Source organism: Phoxinus phoxinus, assembly GCF_949152265.1.
Source record: "Phoxinus phoxinus genome assembly, chromosome: 15".
NCBI lineage: Eukaryota > Metazoa > Chordata > Actinopteri > Cypriniformes > Leuciscidae > Phoxinus > Phoxinus phoxinus.
This window is the reverse complement of record NC_136890.1, coordinates 10,617,717-10,631,532: the sequence shown is the minus strand read 5'-3', so window position 1 is coordinate 10,631,532 and position 13,816 is coordinate 10,617,717. Positions and strand designations below refer to the sequence as shown.

Below are 13,816 nucleotides of genomic sequence, written 5' to 3'. Positions count from 1 at the left end.
GTTACATTTTGACTGTGCTCTCAGCAGATGTTCATTTACTTTTTTTGTATAAACGGTTTTGGATTGTGGTATACAGCAACAATATCAAGTAATAAATTATTCAGATTATGCGCAAGACCACAAGCATTATTTTTGTATGAGAGCTGCTGGTACATCCTTCAATATTTTGTATGAAAGCTGTTTGTGATTTTGCTAAAGCAAAATGTTTTTGTTTTTTTTGTCTGAAGGATTATATTGCTCATTGCACACAACAGGAGGATGTTGGACAGAAGTAGGGGTGGGCAATATGAGCAAAAATACATGTCACAATATTTTTCGATGTCGGGACGATATCGATATATTGCGATATGAGAAAAAAAAAAAATTCCACCTTAGTTAAATGACAGGCAAAATATGCATTTAAACCCTAAATAACTAGAAAAAGGTGAGGGATTTCATTGGACATAGAAATGAAAACTCTTTTACAATTTCAATGAGGGTAAAATGTTTACATGGTACCTACAATTTCTGGTAAGCTATGGTTTTGTATTATTGCTTGACACAAATTTCACGATTTCAATTCAATTCTTGTGATTTGATAATATTGACTCATTTGGATAAATATATTAGGTACACAAGATGGGTGTTAATTTTCACAAGAAAAAAACCCCTCACCTAATGCTGTAAACACCGAGCCCTATAACAGCTGGTAGCCTATAATTTAAATATAATGCGTTTATTATAACAACTTTATTTAATTAAGTAAAAAAATATATAATAAATGTGTAATATAGTGCACATATTTAGCAAAATCCTCTATATAGCAAAATACTCTATAAGTACCAACTAACGTTCTATATATGGTCAATAAATGGTTTTCCTGAGGTAAATGTTGTGACAATTGTTCTCCAGCTGTTATTGACCTCTTACCGTGGTTGAAAAACACTGATTGATCGATATTATGTATGAGTATGAGTAATATACATTTCGGTAAGTTGTATCTCTCATTGTTCATTCGTGTTTATTTACTAGTAGCAGAGATGATCGGTTCACGTGTCGCTTGAACTGATGCGCTATAGGATATGTCACGTCACATTTACAAGTGGAAAAAAGCGGATACTTTTTATATCATAAGTAACCTGCTCTGTCTTGTCTGTCGGTCTCCGTGTCCTCTTTGCTTCGCGATTTTTCTGTGCGTGAGAAAATGGATGTGTGTGTGAAAGTGTATATGGTGCGTTAACACCGGACGCGAATAGCGCGTCAGGCGCGAGTGATTTCAATGTTAAGTCAATGCAAAGACGCGTTACGCGCGTAAAAAATTCCTGTGGCGCGAGGAAATGCGTTGGCAGCTCTGTTAAATCTCACGCGTTTGCAAATATGCGCGCTTTCTTGCTGTTGTGTTTAAGGAGGTGGTTTGTACTCTATTAACTTGGACTGTTACCATGCTCTCGGTGTTTGATTATTAATGCCTGTGCATCTCGCGAGTTGGACACAGTAGAGGAGAAGATTTAACGTTCAGTTCAGCCTCGATTCTGTGTCGTCATTAGTAGTGTTAAAAGTTGTAAGAGCACCAAATTGAACAAAAGAATATAACTACAAATTTTGAATTTATGAATATCAAACGGTATTCTCGGTATCGCAAAATCCATATCATGGCACAACATAATACCGGTTGTCACGTTCATACCGGTATAGCACCCACCCCTAGATAGAAGTACATTATGTTAGAGATTCAGAATATGCTGAAGTGCGTTTTAATTTACTACAAGAATGCTGCTATTACAGGCACACATTAATTTTCCTGTTGGTTCTTTGCAATGTTGGGACATATGCTGGCAAATGTAACCTTACAGATGACTTGACAAATCACTTCCACTTTTATTCATATAAATTATTGGAAGTAAATTCTTTAGGTGGTCATTATAAATACTTAAAAGTACCAAGTAGTCACACACAAAAAAAAGATGCATTAATAATCGTTTTAGCATGAGGTGCCTAGAGATTCCCACCCCTAATCAGAAGACTGATTTTTGAAGATATTTGAAGGTATTTGAAGACGCTCTCCCAAGTGGATATATTTGAAAAAGTAGTCTCGAATGTGGAAACTAGGGCTGCACCGATATAATTTTTGGTCGATACCAAAAGCCGACAATTCTTTATATTTGTAAGCCAATAACCAGTGTTGAATACGTGGATGTGCTTATGCGTCTTGTATTACATCCAACTTATTGTCCGGTCCATTTAAAATTCCTCAATTTAGGCGGAAAGTAAATAAATGTCTGGTGGAAAAAACGCATGTCAAAGCTTCTTACAATTTCCACATACGCAGTACAGGAATGTTTTCAGACATTTCAGCGACTTCTGGAAAATGCTTAAAGTAGCGTGGCGAAGATTTTTTTTAAAAATGTAAACACTTTTCAAATGCATCCAGTTTAGTGTACTTGCAGCCTGGAACAAAATGAGGGTGAGTAGATGACAGTTTTAATTTTTGGGTGAAATATGAGCATGTTTACAAGATCATAAGGGGATAAGGAAGTGTCACACAGGTGATCAGACAGACCTGATAGTGGTGGGCTTGGAGTACAAGCTACACTGCGTCTGAGGAGCAGCTGCAGGTTCCTGATAGCTACTTTCTGATTGGTCGAGATTCTCCACAGTGGATTCGGATCCAAAATCGAGCGCGCCAAACTGCACGTTCAGCCCGGACACGTCAGCAGAGCCTGGCATCTCTACTGCCGAAGAGGGGATCTGGCAACACACGAAAAGCCATTAAACTATATGAATGAGGTAAATTCTTTAAAAACTTTAATGGCTGCCAAATTGAATCGCTAATGTTAAAATTAATGTTACAAGGCACACACACAATAATATGGGTGCCGTGCTACGGGTTTACTTTTGTTACCTTAGATGGAGGGGGCACTCTCCGTCTTTGTGGTCTGAAGTTTCTGGGTTGTGGTGGCTCTGCCGTGATAACGACAGGCTCACAGAAGGGTTTCAGTGTTGGAGAAGGCTCATCATACGGGGGAAGAGGGACAGGGTCTCGGGCCTGAGCCGGCAGGTCCGACTGGAGTGCTGCATTTTGATGCTGGGTCAGATGACTGAGGATGGGAGATGGGTCGGGTTGGGCCTTGAGGTCCACTTAAGACAAAAGATGTGATTAGTCTTTGTTTTTGTTTCATAGAGAACTTTCATAGAGAATTTGTTTATAAATATTAGAGAGCGTGTTAAGGATGTGTAAAACTACAAAACAATATAGACTGCAATGGTCAATGGCATTCAGTTGCATGTGTACATCATGTAATCAGCCATTACATAGTATAAACAGTATGCGAATACTCACGGTGAGCTGCTGTAACAGGGGTCTCCTTGGGTTCATTCAATGTCATTGGTGTGGATTCAATAGGCATCGGAGCAGTGGATTCAACAGAAGCAGAGCCATTGCTCAGGGCCCCTGAAATCTGATTGGACAGAGGTGCGATTCGGGGTGTGCTGATTGGCTCAGTTTTCTGCACATCACTGTGGGGAAGCCTGGATCCCAGCATGGTCTAGAAGGAAAAAGTAAGCGTTGTCATGATACCGAAATTTCAGTAGTCAAAACCAATGTCAGTAAAATTTCAGTTATCAATACCAATTTTAAAGTCCCTGTAAAGTCAAAATTAAGTATGTGTTCTGAGTTTGTCATATCACAGAAAAATATGTTATTAGCCACCCAGCCAAATTTGAATGATAAAAAAAGCCGGCAAGTACATAAAATAAGCTATCAAAATCTTGAAAAAATGAGCAGTGGTCTCTGCTCTCAAACGCTGGGGGCGTGTCCGCTGGCTGCGCTGAAACCACGCCCACTCGCGGGGAAGCTGCCGTCGCCACACTCAACTGTCACCGCTACAGCCGGAATGGATGCTCCTAGCAGCTTATTAGGTTTATAATTATAACATAAGCACACAAGGCAGCTTACCCTCATTGGTGGGCACGCACTGCCGAGGATGGCACAGTTGTCGGCGCGACGGGAGGATGAAGGCCGAGGCGGGAGATAGTCGGTTCGGCCACATTCACCAGTAACAGCGGATTATCAGAGCATCCCAGTTAAGTTGTCTCCGACGAAAGTTTATAAAACTATCCCGTGTAAAATGATCACTACAGAGGCGGGTTTTGGTGGTGATCCTCAGCTCTCCATCAAGGTGGCTCTTCACAAAATTAATCCACCTCTTCTTGATGTGATCGTTTTTAGGAAATTTAAATAAGGACACCGATCTGTTTCGTACGTGATCGCATCCAGGTAGTAGTGACGAAGGCATAGCTAACTAGCAAACTGTAGGCTGTAGTAACTAATAATAGTACTGACTGACAGTAACTCGCGATTGAGCGCCAAACTGATGCGAATGTGCTCTATTTATATTGTTAGGGAGCGCCGCGGCCAGCATCAGGGGCTCCAGTGCGTCATCAAGTAGGGGCGTGTCCAGCAGCTCAGGGGCTCCAGTGCGTCATCGAGCCCCCGTTTTAGCCCCGCCCAAAAAATCCGGAAAATAGCAATGGTGAAAAACTGTTTAACGGTCTAACTCCACAATTCAGTACTTCGCAGTTCACAGTCTTTGTAATATGTTTTAGCAATACATTTCTAACATTTATAATGTGTTTAGATTTTTTTTTTAGAATTACCTTTACAGGGACTTTAATCAAGTAAAAACTATGCCATTCAATATACATCGTTTTACTAAGTTTGGGACTTTTATAATAATAATAATAATAATTCATTACATTTATATAGCGCTTTTCTGGACACTCAAAGCGCTTTACATAGAAGGGGGGGTCTCCTCAACCACCACCAATGTGCAGCATCCACCTGGATGATGCGACGGCAGCCATATTGCGCCAGAACGCCCACCACACACCAGCTTACTGGTGGAGAGGAGACAGTGATGAAGCCAATTAGTATATATATATAGGAGGATGATTAGGAGGCCATGATGGACAGAGGCCACTGGGCAAATTTGGCCAGGATGCCGGGGTTACACCCCTACTCTTTCGAAAGATATCCTGGGATTTTTAATGACCACAGAGAGTCAGGACCTCGGTTTAACGTCTCATCCGAAGGACGGCGCTCTTTGTCAGTATAGTGTCCCCGTCACTACACTGGGGCGTTAGGACCCACACAGACTACAGGGTGAGCGCCCCCTGCTGGCCACACTAACACCTCTTCCAGCAGCAACCGTTTTAGGTTCCGTCTTTGTACCAAAGCAGTGGTCCTTTTAGGGGTGGGAATCTTTTACCATCTCTCGATTCATTTCGATTCCGATTCTTGAGGCCACGATTCGATTCAAAATCGATTTTCGATTCAAAAAGATTTTCGATTCAAAAAGATTTTCAATTCAAAAAGATTCGATTTTATCCATAATGATTTCTAATCGGGTTTCTGATCATGATCTACTCTCATCTGCTTTGCTATACAGAATGACAAACAGAGACATTAAAGTGTCTTTTTCACATTTATTAAGTTCAATTCTCAGGGAAGTGCCTTTTATAAAAAACATTGTCTGGTTCTCAATTGCTATTCATTAGTAGCTAGCTATAAAATAAGTTGGAACAAAAATAAAGTGCTTCTTCATAATACAAAATGGTTGAAAATAGATGCATTTCCCAGGAAAGTTGCAGTTTACCACAAATATCATGTAGAACGCAACCGGTGAAGACAAAAAAACATCTATATTTCTCAGTCAGACTCAGTAACTTAAAGAATAACAAATAACAAATAAAGTGCTTTTTTCAAAATGAAAAATAGTACCCCTAAGCTACCTGGCAATGAAGCAGCGATAGACCGTTTTTTTTTTTTTTTTTTGCTCTCTCGGAGTTGGCAGGGAGTTTCGTAAGCACTGCAGTGTGCGTTGGTCTGCAGCTGGCGGCTGACTGTACGTTCACACCACCGCCGACTTGGAACTTTCTCGGAACTAATGTTTTGGTAGGAACGAAAGATCTCTCTCATCCATATTTGCTTCCTCTTTGTTTTAGTGATTTGCCGCTCACGTTCAAAAACCGGCTGCGTGGTGACATCCCGTATAGGCTAGTTACAAAAATGGAGGCGAACAGCCAGCTGATTTTATTTATTTATTAAATCGATTCTTGGACATTTCAGATCGATTCTAAATCGTTGCAAATGAAAATCTAGATTATTCTGTGAATCGATTTTTTTGCACACCCCTACCTTTTAGACGTTTCTTATTTAAAAAATTGTAAAGAAAATGCTATGTAATAGTGGACAGTATATATTGGCACCAAATCTGTTATCAGGATTTTTTAATTGGTGTATCTTGTGTAAATGACGACTAAAATAGCCAGAATAATCGTATAAATCGGTGGTAAAGGTGCAGAGTCAAGTGCTGTATGTGTGCCGGTGTTCTCACCGATGCAGCATGTGCATAAGTGCCAGCAGCAGCAGAAGCGTAGCTGTGTGTGTGCGCTCGGGTGGAGTACTGCTGGGAGTTGGTGAACACCAGGCTCTGGGTGAGAGTATCAAGGGATGACGGCTCCAATCCGACCAGCTCAGAGTCGCCGTCAGCCACCTTAGGCAACAGAGAGCCGAGATCCATCCTGATGAGCAGAGACAAACATTCAGACAACTACAAAAAAAGCCATTACTCTGATGCAAAACATTAGATGCGTTATTCTTCGGTTCTGATGCTTCCACAACACAGGATAAGAGGATATTCTAGGGGACTCCACTTATATACGCCTGCTCATCTGCCATGCTTGCTTAGTTGTAAGGATGTGTGCTTCGTTTTATTTTAATCGCAAAACATAAAAGTTGTAAATTCACAAGGCTGGGAGGGGAATCATACCTGAATGCTTGCCAAATATTTTAGAGCACACAGGTAGAGAGATATAGGTCTAAACTTGCTGCTCTAAACTACTTGAACATTTAATACAGATACATTTAAGCACTAGACAAACCAGACTCTATCACGTAGTGATTTAGTGGTCAAGGCAAAACAAAGTGTCGGCATCTTTGGTCAGAAACTCTTCAAATGAAATTTCTAAAACGATACCGAGCCAACAAGAGTACAAACAAGTTGTATAGGTAATGACAAATGTGACTGACAGAGTAAAAAGTAATTCCATTGTAATCCTAGGTGTGCTACTTAAAAATTAATAAAAGTACTATATATTAGAGATTACATTAACCCCTTGAGATGAATCATCTTGATTTCGAGGGGGTCCATCGATATAAATATACTACTTCAAAATGTATATAAATTGCTTTTCAAACTGACAAATAAAGATGCATTTTGTTAAATTATAATTCAGATGTGCAGTTAAATGTAATAAGCTGCTCATTTTTGAAATTGCCCTTTAAAACTTACATATAGCTTTTCTTTATCAATTTGCATTTTCTTTATACGCCAACCACTTCATTAGCTGCTTCTTGCGTGACCTGGCCAATTACTTTAAGGGATAGTTCCCCCAAAAAAATTCAATTCTGTAATTACTCACCCTAATGTCATTCCAAACCCGTAAGGCCTTTGTACATATACGGAAGACAAATTCGAGAGCTTCAGAATACTTTCTAAAGTATACTATAGCTTTAGTACACTATGTAACTTTTTTTGTGCAAAATTAAACGAGTCAATACACCAATTCTTTTTCCAAAACATGTTTTTGTCTTGCCCTGATTGACTATAGTGACTATTGACTACTATAAGTGTTTAGATTTTAGACCTAGCGGGATGGTTTATACAGGAAATGGTAAAATACAGAAAAGTTGTTCATTATAGGTTGTTAGAGATGTGCTGGAATTTATTTTTAAGGAAGTAACAGCAGAAGTACAGTAACGTCTTCAGCTAGTCGGCTTGAGATATTTTCCATCTAAACTGGTTATATCTCTTAGGCCTAGTAGTGAATGTGTTGTGAGTAGTAGGATAACTTCTTACCGCTAGAGGGCCAAAAGTTAGTGTTCCTTTAGACAAATTAAATGAGCATTTGTCAATTTGAAGAGGGATTTTTTTAAAGCTAAAAATTCACATTTGAATATGAATAATTGAATTCATTTGAACTCCTAAGTAATTTTTTATTTTTAAGTCGCACTCCTAGGCCTCCATACATCTGAGCTCTGTGCTGGAAAGTGCTGAAGCACAGGAAGCACTCACCCCTGTCCAGGCTGCATGGGGTTCTTGGAGCCAAGAGCATAGGAAGCAGTGAACACTTTGGTCTCAGATAGCTGATAAATGGAGAAGTGAGCGTTACACATTGACATCACGATCAAGGTTTCCAGTTTAATTTTAACATGAGATCACTCACATCTTCATTCCAGTCTTCAGCTGCCCAATCTTCCAGACTGTCCTTCCAGGCTCCTGACAGGACAGCAGAGTTTAGAGAATGGTTTTTTTTTTTTTTTTTTACAGAGGATTAAATTATATGAAACCCTGTTTTAATGCTTGTTCATTTACACAAATTTAGCTTTTTGGTCTGATGACTTGCACTACATAAATCGGATATGAGATCAGTATTCTGATTTTCAATCAATACAGAGCATGTGGTATGAAATCAATACCACTAAAAACAGTCTCAACTGACGTCAATGCTATTCTGAAAATGGCTTCAGATATGATTAAGTGAAAAGCTTTAGAGAACCAACTTCCGCTCTATTAAAGAATCCAGATCAATAAACTGCACTCACCTGCTCCTTCAGTAGTCTCATTTCCAGGATCCGCTGCCTCAGCAGAGCCGGTGCAGTCAGCAGGGTTAAACGTCCTACTAGTCAAAGACAAGCAAACGAAGCAGTGAGAATGACCAAGAATGGGCCAGGTGTTCTGTGATTTTTTTATATTTATTTTTACGCTTACCCCATTCCCTGAGAGAACCTGCTTATTCCAGCTCCTCTGCCTCTTCCTCGGCCTCCTACACCTGACATGACACATCAGTATGAATACTAATTAGAACAAGTGAAAAAGTAAAAATGTAATCAAGTAATAAAACAAGATTGACAATGTTGTCATTTACGCATGCACCGTAAAGGTGAATTTAGCGTTTTTCAAAAGTTTCTCATCCACACTGAAACGTCGGAAAACGCTAGTGTGGACGGAGAGCGTTTATAAACGAAAACGCCGTTTTCAAATGTCTCCGGATTAATGTAGACATGACATAAGAGACATGACAGCCCCTTCTAATGACTCTTTCCAGTCTTTTTCTTGCTCCCTCTCTTATCTTCCCCTCTCGAGTTGCAGCTGCTTTAAACAACGCATTCGTCACATGAAGTGCCCTACAAACGTCGCTCAGTGACACAAATAGCAACACAGGAACAGGCCCCATCCTGCCCAGTCTAAGATACCAGAATGCATACCGTAGACTTACCGCAGTTCTGTCCAAATATCAAACACATGCTGATGATGATAAGTGTTACACTGTAGACAATTAAATATAATAGGTTGTTTTCTATTAAGGTTCTCTGGTGTGACTATCTAGGGTTAAGGATGAGAACAAACAAAGCAACTATTCAATGCGCCTGGTACATTCTACACCTGTAGATGGCTAATAAAAACGAGATTCAAACACTGCAAACTGACTATATTAAATTAATTGGGATGCGTCGTGTACACAAATTTAAGGTTGTTTTGATTCTGAGTGACATACAGAAAAGTAAAGACTCACAACTCAAACTATAGCAAGGAGAGTCAAAAGGTAGGTATCATTTGATCGAACACTTCAAATTTTTATGGGAAAAAATCATTACACCTGGACATTCTCAAAATCAAAAGTCCTTATCGATTAAGTCGCTTCTCATGCTTACCGGTAATTAAGCCTGCAAAAATGCATTGTATGAGCTTGTTACTGTCACTGTTCATTCTATTGCCCAATCATATTTTATCTTTAATTTAATTTAATAGTACAGCACATTTATAGCAGCTCGAGAAGGGCTCAGTGCTGAGGATTGGGTCAGTGGTACACATATTTAGACAAATATAAATTCTTTACTCCAAATTCTTTATTCCAATTTTGATACTACAACTAGTGTTGCTTTTGTCAATGAAAATCATGACGAAATATCTTCGTCAATGAATCTATCACCTGACGAAAACGAGATGAGACGCAACGTAAATGCTGGTCATATGATGATGACTAAAATTAAATGTAGAATGCAATATAGTTGACGAATAAAAATGAGAATTTTTTTTACAAAATAAAACCTACGCTAAAAGGTCTCTTCATTTTCGTTGACCAAAACGAGATGAGACGAAATGTTATAACGTCACGACGAATAAGAGAGTTGTGCGCGAGCCCAGAAATTTAAGCTTTGTCGGCTTTGAATTCTGGTTTGCGATCTGGTCACCCGTTTATCAGCGAATTTAACAATATTATTCCATTAGTTATTCCATTCAAAAGTCTCATTGATATATTTGACAATTACTTTTGCAGGTTCTTTGTGACAGCTGTTGTGCGCGTTATTGGCAGCGTCACCCTCCGGTTACATGAACGAATCACCACCGCATCAGCACCGAAAACATGGAGATTTTATTTTAGAGAATAATTGCAGAACCTATTCGATATTCTATAATTAAATAAACTAATCGAATATTAAAAAATCGTGACTCATCCCTGCATGGATTCTCTTGTTTCTTTTCCCAAATCTTCCCTCACGTCTCACCCATTTTCTAAGTGGATTAAAAACGTTTCTTCATTGGTTCGCTTTTAATTTGGCCTATTATATTCGTATTCTTTACTGTGGTAAAGTAGAAAAACGCTGTAGGACAGATAGCCTATGTTTGTACTTGCATGTCAAATTATTCTTAGCTACATACAAGCACAAACTGTGTTAAGGCGTGTCAAGTTTAGTTGTAGGCTAAAGCGCGTTTCACATTCTCTAGTAGTGTTGTCAAAAGACCCGGTACTTCGGTACCATTTCGGTACTAAAAAAATTAAATGGTTACGGTACCAGCTTTTCTTAAGTACCGGTGGTACCGAAGTATCAGGTTAATCCGGTTATTAGTTCGCTGTCCGAGTGGTGCACAGTTGCGTCCTCTTCATAAACACACTGAGACATGGCGACCGGTGGCGCTGCAAATGCGGTGGCTCTGAATCCACTTGTTGACAAGAAAGGAGGAAAGAGCCGTTCATATAGCGCATTTTTTGCACGTGCAAAAGAGGTGCAGGCGCGCCTCTGTTCATGGTTGCATAGCAACGGCAGACGCAACGGGAGAGCACGCGCTTGTGGAAATGAGAAAGCGGTGCAAACTGCGCTCTCCATGATGACAAGAGATATCAAAGAATTATTTATTTCTAGCCCTTGCATTAGCTTTACTACTAGATATATTATTTGAGATGATAAATAAAAAGCCGCCCTGTACAGCTATGATCAGCTGTTCGGCCGAACTTTCCATGTTGTTACGGAAAGGCCGCTGGTTTTTGTCACATCATGACCTGTTGAGATGCTTCTATTTATAAGCCGCGCGCCTAGATTTGAAATAACGAATTTGCACACGCATAAAAAGCGATATGTGAACGGCCCCTAAAGTGGTATTGTGTGCGGTTGTATCTGGTTTAAAAGGCCTTTTAAATATGACCGCAGTTTTGAATTGAATAAAAGGACAGTCAAGTCAAATAAAACGTTTTATCTCCCGTTTAGTTGGTAACACTACAATAAGATACCATTCATTAACATTACTTAATGCCTTATCTAACATCAACACATTGAGTGAACAATATATTTTTACAACATTAATGTATGTTTGTGAATGTTATTTAATACAAACACTTGATTGTTCATGAACAGATACAACTTTTGATTTTAAAAATGTATTAGTAGGCTACATTTTTAAATTACCATAAGGAGAATACTTGCTTCAGTGTATATAACTATTGTTAGGTCATTGTATCTAATGTTATCTAACAAATGGATATACACTTTAATATTATGCAAATTTAATCTAAATTAGCTTTGGTACCGAAATTGGTACCGAGAACCGTGGATTTTCACAGGTATCGGTACCGAACCGAATACTGAAATTTTGGTACCGTGACAACACTATTCTCTAGCAGCGCAATATCAAACATAGCCTAAATATTTTGCCCCTGTGGAGGATAAAATTCACCCTTCAGACCATTTTACATCAAGTAGAAAACATGAAGATATCAGAAAAGTACAACCCCCCAACCACCACCAGTAGTTGGTCCATTATTCCACCAGGTGGTAAAAAAACTGCCAACGTTTAGCCCTAAATATAATTAGATAACCTTGTTTGAAATTCTATATTGACTGGGTTAAATAGAATTGCATTACTTAAGAGACTAAAATAAAATTTTCAATGTCTAAAACTATAACTAAATGTCATCAGTTTGTCGACTAAAACTTGACTAGACTAAAAAGAGTATGAACTTGACAAACTAACAAAAACTAAAATGACAGCTTGACACAATAACTACCCTAAAACAAATTAAAACAGGCCGCCAAAAACAACACTAACTACAACAAACACTACAGTAATCAATCAAATGTGAAAAACCCCACTGCATACTCATTACTGAATAAATTAAATATAGATGGATCTTTTTGTAAAGTTACAAAAGGTAGCCTTTTTGATTCACATTAAAGGGGTCATGACATGGTTTTTTTTATTTCATTATTATGTTCCCTTAGGTGCAAATATAGTATTACTATAGTTTTTTTTACAAAAAACTTTTAAAATGTAGTGATTTATGACCTTTTCCCACCCTGTTTCTCATCCTCTGATTCAAACAGTCTGTTTTGGGGGTGTTTCCCCTTTAAGAGTTCAGTGTTAATGCCCACTGTTATGATTGGCTAACGTCAGTGCCTATGCATCATTATTAACGCCCCCAGCCAGAACATTTGCGGATTCGGCGCAACTGTTTAGTAGCGGGTGATGCATGCCAAGCGATGGCTCTTGCAATGATAAAACCTTATTATGTTTGAGCCGGAATCAGAGGAAAATGAACGATCACCACAACAACGAAGACTGGATCAGCCCGTGTCCACATGGAAAGTGAAACTATTTTGAATTAATAAAAAAAAATTAACCCGAGACACTTGAAAACGGATTAGCTAACAGTTTAACATTATTTAACTAATTCCAATGAAATGATAGGGTGTACCACGGACAAAAATGCATGCACAGGCCATATTTGAAGATGCAGCATTGATAAAGGCAACGTTTTTTATTTTCTATCACATGTAGGCCTACTAGAAAGGCGACATATTTTCAAGATTCTCTTATACAAATGTGTTTATATTAGCCATGGTAAAAAGTAAGTTTGCGTCGTCGTTGTTGAGCCCAGAATATTCGGCACGGACTTATCTTTGAGCAACAGTTTTCTGGCAAAGCCAAGCATCATATTGGGATTTTTTCCCTCAAAACAGTCATCCTTCAAATGTACAGAACAAACGCTTAAACTAACACTGCCGTGACTGGGACGTCCGCAAAAAATAAAGTGCATCCATTTTTTCCCTGACGACTGGATCTTTCAGCGTATTTAAAAAGTAGTTTAAAGTTTTAAATACATTACTTACAGTTTGCGTCGTCGATGTTGAGCCCAGAATAGTCGGCACGGACTTATCTTTGAGCAACAGTTTTCTGGCAAAGCTCAAAACCGTCATCCTTCAAATGTATAGAACACACGCTTAAACTAACACTGCCGTGACTGAGACGTCCGCAAAAAATAAAGTGCATCCATTTTTCCCTGACGACTGGATCTTTCGCAGCGTATTCACAGATGTTGTTTGTCCACAGCCAGGAACAGCACATCTGCGTGGCATCGTAATTTCCCTGTACACACAGACCCACTTGCTGTCCGTCAACTGAACACTTGTGAGGCGCGCAGCGCGCGGGCGCGACAACGA

General features: G+C 39.1%; 1 protein-coding gene across 7 annotated transcripts in view; it reads right to left on the bottom strand.

The window, feature by feature from the left end:
- The window catches only part of ubap2b (ubiquitin associated protein 2b), a 44,307-nt gene that overhangs the window by 22,342 nt on the left and 8,149 nt on the right, over positions 1–13,816 (bottom strand). For 2 of the 7 annotated variants that reach the window (XM_079636730.1, XM_079636731.1), the window contains exons 7-14: positions 8,811–8,871; positions 8,645–8,721; positions 8,266–8,318; positions 8,115–8,185; positions 6,375–6,561; positions 3,320–3,524; positions 2,882–3,117; positions 2,540–2,727 (exon numbers count right to left, since the gene is read on the bottom strand). In XM_079636730.1, coding sequence (XP_079492856.1) covers positions 2,540–2,727; positions 2,882–3,117; positions 3,320–3,524; positions 6,375–6,561; positions 8,115–8,185; positions 8,266–8,318; positions 8,645–8,721; positions 8,811–8,871 — 1,078 coding nt within the window. The remainder of the gene's footprint in view (positions 1–2,539; positions 2,728–2,881; positions 3,118–3,319; positions 3,525–6,374; positions 6,562–8,114; positions 8,186–8,265; positions 8,319–8,644; positions 8,722–8,810; positions 8,872–13,816) is intronic. The other 5 variants (XM_079636732.1, XM_079636733.1, XM_079636734.1 and 2 more) reach the window with 3 other exon arrangements.